The following is an 18403-nucleotide window of genomic DNA, read 5'->3' on the forward strand; positions in this document are numbered from 1 at the left end:
AGTCTAACTTAATGGTATTTGCAGTGAGATGCTACAAATGTGTGCCTTGTCCCCACAAAGAAGAATGAAAACTCAATTAGTGTGCACTCCCAAGCACTGGGAATGGAGGATTTTTTCAGACCATTAAAACAAATATGCATCTGCATATTGTTACCCATGCTTTTTTAAAAGTAGAGTATACTCTCTGTGAAAAAGCATCAATTAAAACATGACATTAAAGCAAATCATGGGGTTTTTTTAGATAAAAAGTGGTGACTTACTACAGCAAGAGCAAATCAACCACTGGAAAAATACACACTGCCTAACAGTATGGTGAGAGGCATCCAAATGGCCTTAAGTCCCATCCTTCATGCATCAGTAGAAATGGATGAATATCACTACATAAACAACCTGAAAATGCTTCCAAGATTGCAGGACCAGATCAAGCACCTGAGACCAAAGGGGAAGCACCTCCATCTGTCACACTGGCTCTACATGAAGAAAGCCTAAGTCTGCAGCAGAGATGGAAGCAGCAACGTGTGTCAGGATGGCTTCCTGGGCAGGCAGAGAGCTGACAGCCAGGCTAGGATGTTTACACCTGGGCATGTCACACCATATTTCTCTTCTACCTTATATTTTTTATGGATTTTTTAAAATTTCATAGTTTGCATTATTAAGCTTTTGAAAAAGATCCCTATTAATACAGGTTCTCTAAATTAGATTTCAAAAAACCCCAATAAATAATTCATCTGCATAACAAAATTACAAATATTAGAAAACAGCAGAAATCAGTTGATTTCAATAAAGTTGCCCTGACAGACAGATCAGAAATGCCAGTGGAAAGAAAGACAGAAAATTCATTATGTTAAATTATTAATCTGCCGACAGCACAAAGGTAGTGCAATGGATCTGGGTGTGTCCTTGAAATGCCTCTAAACCTTGTAAGCAGGAAAATTATCAGAATTTGTTTTGCAGAAGATGAACAACCCCTGCATCACCAGAGAATCCTTTGAATCTCCCAGATCTGAAAAATCTGCCTGTTGTGATGCTTAAATCTCTTTTTGGTTTTCTGTAGCATGCAGACAACTCCTATCCCAATTGAGAAACTAAGTAATTTTTCAACTTCTTGTTTTCCTCATAGCAAGGCTTCATCTATGAAGAAGGCACAAGCTGAGATGGTGCTTGCCAACTTGATCATTACATTAATAAATCCATCAAAAACAATATTAAAAAGACTCACCAGTAAGATTGCAAGCTGGACACTAAGACAATGTTAAATCTAATTATTTTTTAGAAAAGAATCATCAGAGAGCTGAAATTCAGAAAGAATTTTGGATGTTAGAACAACAGCAGGAATATGAAAAGCAAGTGTACCATAAAGATAATGAGTAGAGAGACCAAGCTAGGATGTATTTGCAATCAAACTGCTGGTTTCTCCTCCAGTAACTGCATTGTGAAGCATCTAGATGGAATCTGTGGTCAAGAAACATCTAACATTTCAAAAACTCAGCATCACACACTGTCAGCCATTCCAAGGATTATTATGAGTGAAATCTCCTGTCTCTGTATGACAAGAAGTCATAGGGATTTGGGTTTGAGCTTGTTTTTGAGCTAAAAGCTTTGAAGCACTTTTTGTTCTGAAATATGGCATCACAATGAATTTTGTGACAGATCATTTCCCTAATGATCACATTTCCTGTAGTGAGACTTTTCATCTTCCTCTGTGACTGCACCAACACTGTAACAACACACTCTGCAACACCTTCTGCCTCCAGTGAAAAGGCTCTTATAGTCCCATAGATTGAAAAAGGAGTCAAAGAAATGTATCACTCTGACTTAAGTCCTGGGTCAGAACTCTGCATCACCAGCACAGCTGATCTGTTTTGATTTGGGGGTTGAATTTATTTTCTATAACAATCTGCCTTACTAAGACCTATCATCATCCTGATCATGTTAATGCTTGTTTGCATTTGCCTCCTGCAATGCCATGATAATTCCAGATCAGAAAATAAATGAAGCTGCTAAACATGCTGAGCCTTGCTATAAAGTTACTGGGGCATTACTGTTATTTCTCTGCTCTTGATTTACTCTTGCTCATGTCCATTAAAAAATGCTGCCCTCTGATCTGACCCAACTGTCCAAGCAATCCTTTTATTTGTGCTCAATTTGATACCTCTGACTGGAATCATGCAGAAATTTCCTGTTGAAGATGACAGCAATCCTCTCCCAGTAAGAAGGATTAACGCCCTCAAGTCCTCCTGCAATAGTCTTTGCTGAACATCACAATAACTTCTTGTGACCACCCTTACTTGGATGACAAGTATTTTATGCAGAAGGTTAACCCAGGATTTCTACAACTGGCTGAGGTGATGCACAGGCCTCCTATCATGCTGCTGATTGACCAACAGGGTTCATTAAATTAATGGTTCATTTCATACATTAATCAGTGTTATACTCTCAGTTTGGGTTGTTCAATATGGCGTTTTGCTTCTGTTTGCTGCAAATCATGTGACTTCCTTTATGAAATTACAGTCACAAACCATCAACTTCAATGTTTGGATTTAAAAATGTTCGTTCTTTTGTCTTCATTTCTGATTTTTTTTTTCTTTTTTGGCTTCTTACTCAGCAAAAGGTCCAGAGCATTTCTTTTTGTTCAACAGCTTTCCAAGTGACCTTTTGAAAGTCAACTATCTGAATGTTTCCATTTAACAAAGAAATAATAACTTTTACTAGCTAAAGTGTTCTGAGCTCTGTGGAACAGTAAGGTAGTTAGAAAGTTTGAAGTCCATTGATGAAGTAGAAATATTTTATATCAGCTCTATGAGGTGACAATTTGCTATGATGAGCAAGTATCCCAAGGCTCTCTTCTTTTGCATTTCCTTTAATAAATAATGTTTACCAGCATTTACTGAAATAAATATGATTTGATTTCTGCAAATACATACTTTTCTCTCTAATTACATAAATATTATTCAAGGCAATTTGAAAAAGGCCCTAGGTCTTAAAAGGAAATCACATTTCTTTTTCTCACCTAAAGGATGAAAATGACTGTCACTAACATTAAGTTTCACTCAAAACCACTTACGTGTGTGAAATAATGAAGACTCATGTACATTCCTGAAAGCAGGAATCTATTCTAAACCCTTTGGAAGAATCATTGTATTTCTACTTGCATGCAGAAACCCAGATAACTGTAAAAACTGGCAGCCCATTCATGGCTTGTGATTCCTGAATGGTGTCTATGGGTGGCCAAGAGATCAAGCCTTGTGCATCTGATAAATGATGCAGTTTAAATTCTCTATAAGAAATCCCAAGGAATTCGACCAAATTTAAACTAGTAAATAGCTCTGCTTTCTTAATGGCACAGATTTAAAGATGTAAAACACTGAAACGTTACTAACACTGATTTTAAAGACAAGCTATGTTGTCTTAGGCAAAACTCTCACAAACATAGTTTGAAAGTTTCTCCAGGTTAGAATCTTTGGAAGAGACACTATAATCCTTTCTCTGAGCAGAATTCCTTCCCCCACAACTATAATAATTGTCTATACGCTTTCTTAGACTGGAAGAATTACAGTATTCTGCCTACACTTCCTGGAAACTGTGCCTAGGGTTGTGTGTCTGCTTTTATCAAAATATCCATCAAAGGTCAGGTAATTTTCCATACTCATTTAAAGATGCTACCTATCTTGATGAATCAGTTCAAGAGTATTAGTGCTTTTCCCTCAAAACGGATCAGACATAATCACTAAGAAAATGAAGTGCATTATTTCCATGACTGTTTTCAAGCATGCTCAGAATTACAATCATAGCAGATCCCACAGCTTCTTCCACTGTGGCCCTTCAATCAGCTCTCCCCTGGCTTTGGAGTTGGTGTCAGGGGACAAGAGGCTGAGCAGGAAATCAGTCAGGAAGGGCTAACTAGACTTCTGCACTAGTTCTGACAGCTGTAAGAAAGTACGAGTATGCGACAGCGAGCACAAGTTTTAAAAAAGAAAAAAGACAAAAAAGAGAAAAGAGCAGAAAAAATGCTCTCACTGAAGAAATGCTGGAGATAAGCCAGTAGGTTTTCATCCTCTTTAGATTAATGCCAAAAAGTGACTGTGCCTGCAGTAGTAATTTACATCTTTCATAAGAAACTCTCTGATTTACTGAGAAAGAAAACTATGCCATTTGTTTTAGCAACAGGGCCACAGTTGCTACTACAGGTTATCAGTAAGTCAGCACATGCATTGTAAGCCATAACAAAGGTCACAATTTCCAAAACAGATAAGGGATTTAGGAACCCAAGTGATCCTCAAAATATTCACTAAAAAAAAAAAACAAAACAAACAAAAAAAAAAACCAAAAAAAAAACCCAACAACCTGTCATTTTCCCCAGCAAAGAATATAAAGATACTTGACTGAAATCAGTTTGTGCTGCAGGGATCCTAACATGACCCAAAGAAACCAAAATATTTTCTTTACTATTAAATTCTTATCTTGGCATTGCAGCAGTTACACACATTGCTTCACATCTTAGAAAGGACCTGAAATAGTCCACAAATTTGTTTTCCTTTTCTTTCTTCAAACTTTTCTTATACCTGGGCAAAAATATTAAATATTTCTACGCAATATTTTGCACTTATGTTTCTTACCAACATCTACTGTCCAAGTCTCAGAGCTGATTAGCAATATAAAAATAAAGCCTGCAGGTCAAAACAGATACAGCGCAGGTTTTTTTCAAAAGGATTTTTCTCCTATTTCTATCTCAATTCTATGCTCCATTAAATGGGAATTACTGCCCTTTGTCCAAAAATGCATTCTGAAAACTGTAATTCCACATTTCCTGAAGAAACACAGATCTAGTGAAGATTGTTTAAAATATTGTCAATATTAATATCATCTACTTTTAATGTGGCAACTACTTTTAGATGTTTTACTCCTTTTTACAAGAATCAGGAATGTCTCATAAAGGGACATTTAGAGTCTTTTGCAAGGGCTCTTCAAATAAATAACATCAACCAATGCAATGTTCATTTTGACAGTAATAATTGAAAACAATACAAAAAGAATGATAACATCAACATGATACAAGTAGTTTTCATGGTCATAAAGACAACAGAAACAACTGTGATCCAGAAATAAGTAGGAAAAACAGCTACCAATGGGATGCCCTTGGTCAAGGGGTACAGGAATGTGGTAGCTTTGGCACTAAGCTTCTGTAAAAAGATAAATATTTAACCAGACATTAGTATGTATTTTAATGAAAACTAAACAAACAAATAAATTCACATCAAGACACAGAAATCCTCAGAATTTCATTATTAATTTTCAATTCTATTCCAAACTATTCTATTTCTATTCTATTGAAAGGGTAGCTCTGAAGTAACTTTTTTTACTTCATTTACAACATTGGCAGAAGAACTTCAGCACAGAATTACAGCCTGGAAAGTCACAGATACACGTGACTTTTACAGTATACACAATGTACAATGACTTTTTATAATAAAATCATACACACATGAGCTGTTCCAAAAGTCATTGTCCAGGGAGCAAAGGCAATTATTCAAGAGCTGGTAAATATCCATTTGCATTGGATATCCACTGCATATCCAGTGCAGGGCCCTAATCCTTTTCCTTTTCTAACACTGCTGAACATCCACAGAGGTGTTTCATTCTGCGATCACAGACTGCTCTTTTGGTCCAACTTAGAACACAGCTCCAGAGCACGTGGTGAAGATACCTCTCCTCTGCAGAGCTGATTCTGTGCTTGAGCCATGGATTTAGGGAGGCAAAGAATCACAAGAACACAGAAATCTCACAGCTAAGTGATAAAATGGTGGTTTAGGTAATATTCCGGCTCTCATCACAGAATTCTTGTATGATGTTACAAAATGTACTCACAAAATGTACTCATTTTACATGCGGCAAACATTAATAATTGGTCCTCATTTAACAGGTTCTTAATTATATCAGTCTGACTGACCGAAGTCGTGACCTTTCAAAATTGCAAATTAATCTGAGACAAGCACCCCTCTTCCTAAAGCACCCCTAACTTCAGTTAATTTTTCTAATTACTAGACTGATCTGATCTTTGGGCCATTTTATCAGTACAAAAATCTATAAGTGTGTGGCACTTAGCTAGAGAAGATAAGCAGCAGTTTCAAAAAACATAAGAAGAAACAAGTATATCTAGTTGTAGAAAGTTTTCAGTAGCAATTCTGTAACTATGGCCTGAACTGTACATTGAGCAGCACAGATGTTATACACAAAACAGATTTTCATTCTCTGCACAGAAAAGAGAATCCAGTAGAGGAAAAAACCTCTTTCTGAGTTTAGAAGAACTTCTTTCAGTGAAGATGCTGATTGCATCCACCACCACTGCAAAGATTTGGTATCAGCCATATGTCAGCTTTATCACTCTATCATTTCAGTCCTCTTCAAAGACTACTTTAGAGATCTAAAGTGATTTTTAAGAAGTGTGTAGGGTTACTGTACCTGCTTCCTTCCCCCCATGTTTACTCATTATCTCGAGGAAAGGCTGTCATAACAGAGTTCAGATTTTACAGAAAGATATTAATAAACAATTATTACACACATATTGCACAATACAACTGCATTCAAGGCTCTGCCTACAGCTCTATCTTACGATCAACTACTGCACTTGCAAATATAGCCATTCCAAAGGCTTAACATTTCATAACAAAACCTTTTCACCATCTAGAACCTAAAAGTCCTTACGATCCTGAAATCCAACAGGGCAAATTAAAAACAACCAATCCCACAAAAGCCAAAAAACAAACCAAAACCCCCCAACCCTCTGTAGTGTTCAATAGATATATTTTTTTTTAATATTCTATACTGTGTTACAGATCCAGGTCACACTTGAATTAATTGCAGGCAATCTCCAGAGTTTGTATGTGCAGAATTCACCATCTGATAATCAGGAAACATGATTTTTTTCTTTACAGTCTAAATAAATCAGTTAGATCAACTACATGTCAAAATCAATTTATTATTGTTATCGCTATTTCTGAGCACTAAGGTGCTGAATGCAACGTAAAAGTTTTTTGAGCTGAACAGAACAGAATTTGGAACCTCTCTTCCACATCCAGATGTTGTTCATGTTAGCTCATCTCCTGCAGGTACAGGAAGAGCTACAAGAATTGAGAACCAGAAGGATGGGATTCCATGCTCCGTACAAGAGAGTGAATGTGTATGTGTGTTTGTAACACATCATCTACACATTCTGTTGTTTGTTTACTGTATTTCACTCACTACTGCGAGAATGCAATATGTTAATGAAAAGATTAAACAGCTGGAGAAAATGATCATTGTAAATAAATACAGTGCCTTTGTATGTGACCTGATTTTTATTGTTTCCACACAGCAAGAGGAGCTTGGAATACCTAAAGTTTTTACCCACAGTAGATTTACCATGAAGTGTTATCTTCCAGGAATACTTACACAGTGGTTGACATGTATAAAAGTTATAAGAGCACAATGTGACGATATGTGCAATACATGGACCTGTGTAGGACAGTTTATCTTGAATCCTGGGAATAATTTATTGCATGCTGCTTTGAAGGAAGTGTTGTATGTCCCTTTCTCAGAAAAGGAAATAAATAGCACAGGGGATTATGCAAGTTCTCTGGCTGGCCACGTATGCTGCTATCACTTTTTCCATTATCAGTTTTTCCTCTCACTGCCATAGCATTCCCTTTTAAGAAACATCCATGCGGCCAAGAATCAGATTAGAAATCCTTTAAGGACAAGACCATACTTCATCTTACATTTGTAAAGCACCTGGCCCAGCAAGAATGCTTGACTACAGCTATGGAAAATAGCCCTCCTACTAACACAGAAGTAAGGCAGTCACAATCACACAGAGGAGCAGCTCCTTCCTGACTTCCCAAACAGCTCTTTTTTTTCCTTTCCAAGTATTCAGTATTCACAACTTCAGAAAAACTTTCAGAAAATATTAACTTGCAGCAGAACACTACAATTCTTTACATTGTCTCAGTGACCAATACATGAAGGTCCTCTGAAAATCTGATCATTTTCTTCTATGTAAAAACAGTTCCCAAGTGTTTTGGAGCTTATAATCAAAGCCAGGGATATCTCTTCCAAACAGCTTTCTCAGGGCAGCTAACAGGAACTTGAAGACTCCCCCAGTAGGAATTAAAATAAAATAAAACACCCCAAACCAACAAAACTAGAAAAATAAAATAAATTCTATAAGATACTTGAAAGTCTTTCCAGACTTTCCACTGATGTCATCACTGAGGTGAGACTCAGGTGAGCAGCAATTCTATTGTGAAGAGAAACAGAGAGCATCAGCTGCTGTGAGAGCACCTGAAAATGGCATTTCTGACATGCATTTTGTTATGAAAATGTCTTCCTTGCCTGGTGAAGAGTGCAGTTTTTTTGCCATGGTTTGTAAGCAGTCCTTCCCTTGCCATTTAAGGCGCCCTCCTGCAATGACGACACACTTGACGACATCCACATTGTAAATGGTTTTCCTTCCAATATTAACACAAAAACTTCAACCAGCTACTGCACCAAATGTTTGTCTATTTATTCAAGGCAAAACTGCATCTCAGCAAACCATTGAGTCCAGCATTATTTACAGGAGGATGTAGCTGTTGCTTTTTTATTAACTTTTGGAATAACTGATCCACATATCTTGACATTTTTTTCCTGAACTGCTCTATGATTTCTAATTAATTTAATGCATCCTGTGTTGATTCAAAAGGCATCTGTAGGTGAGTTCCATAACTGTATGCCTCTATAAATAATATCTTACTACATATTAAAACATAACTATTTTCTCACTTCAAAATCCTCATGGCCAAACTGAGCAGTCTACGAAAAAGTTTAAAATGCTAAATTTGGCAAGCCACACAACACAGGATTTTATGAAAGTTTCGTGTCTGAGTGTTATAAAGCCTTGATTCGTTGCTGTCAAAGTTAAATAACTCTTTATAGATTTCACATTCATTTCCTTGAGCGGCCTCCCTCGTATTCAGCACCATTCCACTGTAAACTTAACTGTAGAGGAAGCTGACATTGGGTTGTTATTATTAATACATTTTTTCTAAGAGCAAGAGCATTGGATGTCTCTCAGAAACATTTCTAAGTCATTTCATTAGCAGACAGCAAAATCAGAAATGCTACTAATGTATACTAACACATATTTTTTTCTGCTCCTATATTTTTCCCTCAAACTTCACCCACATCTCTTACCTCAGACTAACACACCAGACTGCAGGTGTGTGGAGGATGTAGAAAGATCTTTCACTTCTGTTGAGGCAGCACAGTTGAGCACAGAAGCATTAATGAAGTTGGAAAGGAAGTCAAGCTTTTTTCTGTACTTGTTAGGCAGTCTGAGGTACCCCAAATATTACCCTTCCATTCACACACATTGCACAGGCATGCACATTCACAGACTGTATTTTGGGAGGAGGGACTTTGTGTACTGCATACAAAAGATCTAGGGCAATAATCTCTTACTGCCATTAGGGACCAAGTAAAAAAAATCCACATAATTTTTAAAATACATGTTTCGTCATTTAAAGTCTTCCAAGAAAGTATGATATGAATAAAGAAATTCTCTAGATGCTCTATCCAAAACTCATTAAAACTGGAAGATTTCTCTAAGGTGCACACACACATGATTTTGCATTCATTTGAGACATCAAAGGTCTATTTTAACAGATTAATCAAACTGCTGCAGTAGCAGCACTGGCCATCTTTCCTTTGATTTTGTGAGTGTACAATTTTACATTATATGCTGACAAAGTCAACTTGGCCTGCACTTCCCTAGAACAGTTGTTTAGGTTTATAACTGCTACCACTGAGACTCCTAAAACACCTAATTTACTAGACAGGTTTCCTATTGTATTTACCCTTAAGTGTGGAGGATTCTTTATAACATGAAATTTTTTGCAGCTGTGGTATGTTTAGAACACCTCAGCTCATCCACAGACACAGGAAGTAAAAGTCTGTTCTGGTGTCTCAAGAACTCACGGACCAGCTTCAGATATTTCACCCAGATTTCACCCAATAACGGGTAAAATAGAGACTACAGTTGATGTGATCATGTTCTACACAATTTCAGATTTGCTGAGGTTAAGCACAGTATAGGTTGTTCTTACTCAGCACAAAAGTATCAGCTCCCTGTTGACAACACCTGTGCTTTAGGACTGAGAAAAATTAGAAATTTGTGCACAAGTCATTTGCTCCATACTTTTGCTTTCTTTGCTCAGATATACTACCCAAAATAGTCTAATGCACAGCCAGTTCCATCACATTAATTGGTGGTAGTTCACATGTTGCAAGACACAAGCATATTTGTAAATATTTAAGAAATTAGGACTCTACATTTTTCGACAAGGTAAGTGTTACTATCTTCAGCTTGACAGATGATGAAACTAAGTTCTGGAGAAATGAAAGCAACACTTCACACCAGGAGTTTCTGAGACAGCCTAGACTGCAGCTGATTTCTGCCTCTTAGATCTTATTCTAGAAGCCTGACTCTGCTTTCCCATTTATCTTATCTTATTTTTCCCCTATATAAATCTTAACTTACAAGCCTCCAGAAACGGTTCATGGCTTAATACTATCTTAAATATTCAATTCACAGTTTTGCAGTGATTACCAGGAAAGCCCTATATTTTTGTAACATCTCAGCTGAGGTTCTGTATTATATATTTCTCTGAGTGCAAAAACCTTTCAACTCATATAGGACATATGCTTCAGTTAATGAACTACTATTTCCTTATATATTTTACAAAGAGCTTCATTGTATGGCTTCATTTTTCTATTAGACAGCTATTTTGATTATTTCTCTTACTGTCAGGAAAAGGGTCTATTTCAAAAGGCAATTAAAAATATTCCTCCATAGAGTCCACATTTTTGAAACAACAAAAAAGTCATTCATGCCCTACAAAAGGTACCTCTAGAGCTCTTTGCAAGGCAGTGGGATTATGAATGAAGAACAGACAGATTGTAAGAGAAGTCTTTGAAACTAAAGAATAGAAACCTAAGCAAGCAGGCCAGCCGAGAAGGCACTGACACAGAGGGAATAACTGCAAGAACAGTACTGCAAAGTAGTGGTATAAAAGAAAAGAAGTGGATCCTGTTAGCTATACAACACTATGGATAATATAAGCTAGCACTGAAGTGCTCACAGCTAGTTCCTAAAATCCTGGCATTGAAGGCCCCAAACTGCTTTACTTGAAAGGGAAAAAAGCCTGGAAATAGATAAAATGCTGTAACAGTTACTGAAACACCAGTGAAAAAGACCTGTTTGCAAGTCCATGTATAGCCTGGAAATACATCAGGACATGCAGGCTAAAAGAACAGTCAAGTTGCAGGGAAATAAACAACTTTCGTAACTGTATCTGTTATTTTTATATTTGCAGCAGGAAAAAGTTAAAAAATTTCACCAGTCTTTTAAAACTTCAAAACCTCTCACCTTTCTTTTTCTTTCTTTTTTTTTTTTTTTTTTGCACAGAAGTGTTTCAGGGCCTAAACTGAACTTTGAAGACAGTCAACTACTTCCTCCAAATATACAGAATGCACTTCATAAGTTTGTCTGAAATAAAAAACTGCTAGATTTCTGGCTCTATAGGATTGAAGGTAAATCGGTGTGCACGATGGGTGTCTCAGGATGATGCAGAAAGCAGCGGAGTTCGGGGACAATCGCTGTCCCGCAGGCAGAGCTGGCAGTCGCAGTGCCAGCAGCCAGCTGGGCGAGCACATCTGCTCTGAGCAGGCACAAACAGCCGGCCCAGCTCTGCCTGAGCACAGCGCTCCTGTAACACACATGCTCTGCTGGGGCGCAGAGGAACTCACAGCCACAGAGCTGATCTCTTGCTAGCAAACCTTCCCCAGCCCTTCACACCTTCTAAGCTAAACTCTTGCTAGGAAGCCCTGCCCAGCGCTTCACACCTTGCAGCGCTTCTCATTCCTCCGCTGTCTCCGGTTCCATCTCTACAGCCACCCCCGTGCTGTGCTCTCCCTCCTCCCCTTGGTTCTCACCCTGCCAGTGGCAGCAGAGGAGGAGCAGCCTCCCCAGGAAGGGGGAATGACTCAGAGTAAGTCTGCTCTGCACAGGGGGATGCAGAGACACTTCAGAAACACTTGAGCTAACAACAGCAGGTAGTTGGCTGAGTACAAAAAGTCAAGCCATGACAGCAGATTTCAATGTGCACAAATTTCTTTTGCCTTCCTGGTGGACCAGATTTATGCTTATGGATATTAACTCTTCCATGGCTTGCTGTTCTTCCCTAGCTCCCAGCAGGATACAGTAAATACCACAATGCAGCTGCACAGCAAAGGAAAACAGAATACATACAATGTATTCCCATCTTCAGCGTGGAGACTGCTGCTTGTTTAATGCATACACTTTCTTCTACCTTATTATACATTCTCCTGCCAGAGCAAATCCCCTTATACTTTATCCTACACATAAAATAAATCAATTACTAAGTTCCACTGCTTGAAAAATTAGGTTGGCCAGACTCTTTCCAAGGGTATAGACTGACCTATGAAAAAGATTTTCATGGCAAATCAGAGCCATAGGACAGAATAGCTGAAAAGAATTCCACTTCCAGCTGGAAACTTGCATAGGTCTTGGGCACGGAGACTGTATGACCAGAATTTCATGTATGTGCTGGTTTTGACTCGGGTAGAGTCAATTTTCTTCACATTACCTATCACTGGGCAATGTTTGGATTTGGGATGAAAAATGGAGTCAATAATCCAGAGATGTTTTCGTTAGTGCTGAGCAGTGCTTACACAGTCAAGGCTTTTCCTGCTTCTCATACCACCCCACTAAGAGAAGAGATTGTGGGTGCACAACAACCTGGGAGAGGACACAGCTGGGACAGGTGACCCAATTGCTCAAAGAAATCATGCTCAGTATAGGGAGCTGAAGGAAGGAAGAAGTGGGGACATTCAGAGTGATGGCATTTTTGTGCCCAAGTATTCATTACATGTGATGCAGCCCTGCTTTCCTGGTTATGGCTGAACACCTGCCTGCCCAGGGGAAGCAGTGAATTAATTTCTTGTTTTTCTTTACTATTAAACTCTCTTTATCTCAGTCCCTGATTTTTCTCACTTTTACCCTTCCAATTCTCTCCCCAACCCCACCAGGAGGCAGTGAGCATGCAGCTGTGGGGGGCTGAGTTACCAGCTGAGGTTAAACCACAGCAGCCCTCCTTGATGTCCAATGCAGGGCTCAAAGGGGTTGAGATAACAACAGCTTTGATTGGAATGTGTTAGATAGAATTTATAGCTGTTATTGCTGTTTGGCTGCTCTGGGCAGGCTCCCATGCTTGCCCTGGGTTTGATGCCTTACAGTACATTAGTGTAGTGCTCATCTGAGGCTGCTTTCTGTTTTTCCTGCTGTTGTGCTGCGGGTCCCCTCACTGTGCTGTGCTTGGGGACATTTTGAGGACAGCAATGGTGATGCACAGGGACTGGCAGATGGTCGGGGCATTGCTGCTCTTTCTGTGCTGCTGTACTGGACATGCTGGAATTCCAGTGTGAGCTCAAGGGACTGTGACCTGTGGGTGAGTCCACATGGGAGCAGGAGATCCTGAAGCTTCTCTGGCCATGAATAAGTCCATGCCAAAGCAGGTACACCTGGAAGTACCCGTGGCTGTGTCAGTGCCACAGCAGGGGCACCCTGCAGGCATCGGGCCCAAGGCCAGGTCCAGCTGCAGCAGGTACAGCTTGAAGCACCAATGTTCATGAGGCCATGCTGGAGCGCCTGAAATTGTGTGGCCACGGATAAATCCACAGCAGGGCAGGAACACCCGGCAGGGACTGCAGCCAGGGGCAAGGCCCTCTTGGGCAGGTTTGCTTTCTGAGGGGACAGTGGCTGTGGGGGAGCAGGTCTGTGTCCAAAGGCATGGTGGCCCATGGACAGGGCTGTGCTGGAACAGCTGCACCTCAGAGCCACTGTGTCTGCGGATAAATCCATACAACAGCAAGCGTGTCCCTGAAGAGACTGGCTCTAGTTGGAGCAGGTACAACCCTCAAGGACTGCAGTCTACGGGTAAATCCAAGCTGGAATAAGGGCAAGGGAAGGCGTTCATTGCAGTGTTATACCCAATACGGGGTGGGTAAGAGATTGCAATAGAAATACGTTTGAATTGTTGTAATCCATTATTTGAGTTGCCTATTATAGGAATTACTATAACAAGAACCACCCAAACCTATGGAGGAGCAGCCTTACAAGAAACAGAGCAAGTGCATCAGGAGCCCCAACTCAGCTGGCTTTGGTGCCCAGAAACCACAAAACAAACCATCTTTCCTGTCCTGAGTACCACCACAACGTGGAGCCCAAAGTCATGGACCCAACAGACTCAACAGACATGTGGTGGATATCTTATGAACACTTTGCAGTGGTTGATAGACTAAGGGAATAATATCTGTATATTATACCAAAGGAAGGGAAGTCAGGTGGTGGTTAATATTGTATTGGATAGCATGGGACATAAACAGTATGGGGTAAGGAAGAAATCCCTCTATTACCAATAGTTTTCAGCACAAACCCAAAACATAGTAGCTACTATGTCCAAAATTAACATCCCAGACAAAACCAGCACAGTGTGCCTGCTGAACTCAATACTCAGTACTTTTAACTTGAAAAAGAAAAAAAAAGTCACACCCAAAACTATTAAACAATTATTTAGTTTCCTGACATAAAGGAAGTGGCTCAGAAGTGGGTGAAAGCTTTTGAAAGCTGTCAAATTGCTGCTACTTTTGTGGAGGAGCGAGGGAACTTGAAATAATGACCTAATGGAAAAAGTGCTTGGTCTGCAAGCATTTCTTTTTTTTTTTTTCTAAAGGGAAGCAAAGCTGTTTTTCTGACTTTTTTGGCACATTGGTTGGTTTTTCAGAGTGTTTGATTACCACTACACATCTCTTTCTTATCAGAAAAAATTAGTTGGATACATGCTTTTTATTTGAGGGATTCACATAGTGAAAAGGCCTTTGTGCAGGCTCTAACTTTTAATTTCGTTTGGTTTGTAGTTTGATGCTCTTAAAAGTGGCTTGGTGATTACAGGAAATAAGTGATGTTCTATAGGCTCTCTGAGCTTGTGGAGGAAGTAAGACAACCTTAAAATTTCTCCTGCTAAGTTTTCATAATCACTAGGTACAATAGGCTGTTGGAAAATAATTTTAGGAATGACAAAAGAAATCCCAATACCCACCCAACACTTAAATCAAGTGCCTGAAAAGAGACTGCCATAAAATCAAAGTCTGTGCCACCCTTTCGAAACGCTGCCCCTCCATTAACAAATCCCTCCCTAGGAGGCTGCCCAGTGTCCCTTGGCCACAAGGCAGAGTAATCTGAAGGCAAATGTGAAGTATAATGGTTCTGTCATCCTGAAAAGAGAAGCAATCTCTGTGCCAAACTACATCAGAAAAACAAGGTCTATAATGCTGTGTACTTGATACTACAGCATGAGATTTAAGTGTAGTAGAGAGGAGTTAAAATATTTATTTGAGGTTTTTCAGTTTAGTAAATATAGAGAGGAATTGGCTCAAGTCAGACTACTATGTGTGAACAGAGAAAAATAGCTATTACTTGAAATAAAATGCTACTATCCATTTATCTGTCTTCCAGACCTCTCTGTCAGCTAACATGTTGACTGACTGTGGGGGTGGCTGAGAGAGCAGACAGTAACCTGCCTTTTCTGGAGAAAAGGTAGCAGTGGGAAGTCTCAGAAGGACTTATAAAATGGAAAGTAGGACAGCAGAAAAAAAAAGTATAAGAAAAGCAAGAGATTTTCTTCTTTTTCTCTACAGTGCAGCATTCACTTGTTTTCTTATAATCTCCAGCAGCTATCAACCAGATTTATGCAGTACTGTCTCTGTTCAGAGACTTTGATGGACAAGAGAGCTAATGCTCAGGCTTCAAATGCTGTTCTTAGCTGGTTATCAACTAAAGACAGATCATTTTGTTGCTTACATCAGTATAAACCTAAAGCTACCACAGTGACATGAAGGTAGAAGCATGAATAAATTCAATGTAAATGAAGAGATTTCAGCCCTGGATATAACTCGCCGCCATTTCAGAAAAAATATTTCAAGCCACTTTGGGTCTGCCATCAGCTATCCCAAATTAAATTGCTAGCTAAACTGATGGAAGATATATATAAACATAAATATTGCATTTTCTTCAGAAGAAAATGTTTTCTTGAAATGGATACTTTTTTTGACTTTATATTAAGTATTACCTCAAGACTGATTGCTAATCTTGCTACTCTCTTTATCTGTAACATCTAACATGTTTTGCAAGATCCTCCTCTTGGGCTCTATCTTTCTCTCAAAAAGTCAAGCAACAAATTCACCTGCAGTGGGGTAATTAAATATTCCAAAGACTATTTCAGAAGCAGTTTTTAAAATAAATAATGTCTATTTAACAAAATAAATAATTTACCAACAGTAGAGATTAATGTACAACTTTTTGAATTTGTTATTAACCCCTCCACAGTAAAAAAATCAAAACTTGAGGAACTGTAAGCAGATTCTGTGATCAGGGAGTGGCTAACATCGATGGGAAGATTTTTTTTTTGTAAAGGATTTAAACACAGAAAACCAGTACTACATCATGAGATGAAGCTGAATATAAAAACTACATGGAACAGGTTCACATAAGAGACCTAAAAGTATTCTTTTGCAAATTCAGTTACAAATGTGGTTGGTTTTTTGAATGCTTTGTATAACTCTCACATGGACCACGCGGAAGACATTTTAGCCTAGTACATGATGCATCAATCTTCCTGACCTAGGTTCCTACACTATTGCACACAATTGTATTCTAATTTCTGAACCAAGAAGGTATTTCTCCACTTTGCAAAGTTCTTCATTGGTTTTACATCTACAGAGGATGTTGAGGGATCAAAATGAGAGAAAGAAATATCAGTTGTGACCTACCTTTGAGAAAAGCATCCTGTCCCAGAAATGCAACACCAAATGCTAAGAGTTTAAGCCACAAAAACATGGTTATTTCTGGAAATCAGGCGTATCCTTATGAAACAGCATGTGTCTCTCTCTGGAAAGCAAAATAAATGTTATCTGTCTGCAAAAGAAGTTCTTCACAAACTTTGAACCCAAAAGGAGACTAACTAGGCACATACATTGCAGTGCCTGCTTATCTGTGAGAGAGTTGCTTCCTCTGTTACCCTAACTAACCACCCGCAAACTCGCAATGCACTGTAGTGATGTCAGAGACAAATACTTCTTCAAAAAAACTTCTTTCAGTTTCCAGGAAGTCAAAGGGGTTTTTCTTAGGTTCCTGCAGTAATATTTAGCTTCCTTAATTCAACTAAAGTAGATTATTTTCAGCTATTTCTTCCTTTGTATTTAGGAGCTAGGCAAGACTTCACTTTTCATACGACTGGATTTTGTAAAGTCACTGTTTTCTGCAAGGATCTCTTTCTGGATATGACAGGAATACACAAAAAATGGATAGAGGCACTCTAATTCTGTTTTCTGTAATGTTAAGAATTGGAGAACTCAATAAAATTCTTTACCATGATAGTGCAGGAGGATTGTTATCACTTTCATGGACTTGATACAAGGTACAGCAAAGACATTTTCCCTCACTGCATGCACTGAGGCAGTTCTCAACAACTTGGTAACAAATGTCCCCTATATAGGAGACTACAAGGGGAAGAAATGTTTGATTGCTTCTCTTATTGAAGATCTCCAAGGTTCTAAAAGAACCAGCATAACCCTGTCATAAGATAGATAAAGAAGGGAATACTTTTGTGCTGCCTATTCATAAGTGCTTCAGAGATTTCCTAAGCATCACACAGGAGAACGTTGCACAAATTCACATAATAATTCACAAATGACATGACTGAATCAAACTCATACTACACATCTTCTACAATTTTGAATCAAGTCTTACAACACAGGCTAAAATCTTGGCTTGCATTAAGCAATATGTCTCCATACAAAATGGCTGTAAAAATAATTATATTGTAAATGTGTTCAGAACAAAACTGATCCAATGATATTGCTCTAACACTCCAGAGACTCCCATTTTTACAGAAAATAACTTCGTCATCCTGGAGTTGTCACAAAATAAATTTCTACTATGGTCATACATTGCCTGCAGCATGGACATCTTAGTCCCTTTTATCGCAGACAAAAGCAGGATAAGCAAAAAAGCAAAAGCAGCCAGGCTGACGTGTGCCATTTGATGAGTAAAGTGTGTGACATCCTGTGAAGAATCTCTTGTAAAGGTAAAAAGAACCAGGCTCCATTGCCACCTGACCTTCCCCAGTAGTTTTATACAATCTCCACTCAAGTCCTCAAACTGCAATCCCAAGACAAATTCCTGCAGAGTGGATCATTTCTGGCTGTGTGATATTTACAGAGCTTCCACAGCACCAAAATCCCGCAACATACT

General features: G+C 38.8%; 1 protein-coding gene across 2 annotated transcripts in view; it reads right to left on the reverse strand.

Annotated features, from left to right (window-relative positions):
* The window catches only part of PTPRC (protein tyrosine phosphatase receptor type C), a 59383-nt gene extending 42204 nt beyond the window's left edge, over nucleotides 1-17179 (reverse strand). Inside the window, exons 1-2 of one of the 2 annotated variants that reach the window (XM_033068112.1) lie at nucleotides 17124-17179; nucleotides 16921-17038 (exon numbers count right to left, since the gene is read on the reverse strand). In XM_033068112.1, the coding sequence (XP_032924003.1) occupies nucleotides 16921-16987 (67 nt within the window). In that variant the 5' untranslated portion in view covers nucleotides 16988-17038; nucleotides 17124-17179. The other variant, XM_033068113.1, reaches the window with a different exon arrangement.
* Between the last annotated feature and the right edge of the window lie 1224 nt (nucleotides 17180-18403).

Source organism: Catharus ustulatus, chromosome 9 (genome assembly GCF_009819885.2).
Source record: "Catharus ustulatus isolate bCatUst1 chromosome 9, bCatUst1.pri.v2, whole genome shotgun sequence".
NCBI lineage: Eukaryota > Metazoa > Chordata > Aves > Passeriformes > Turdidae > Catharus > Catharus ustulatus.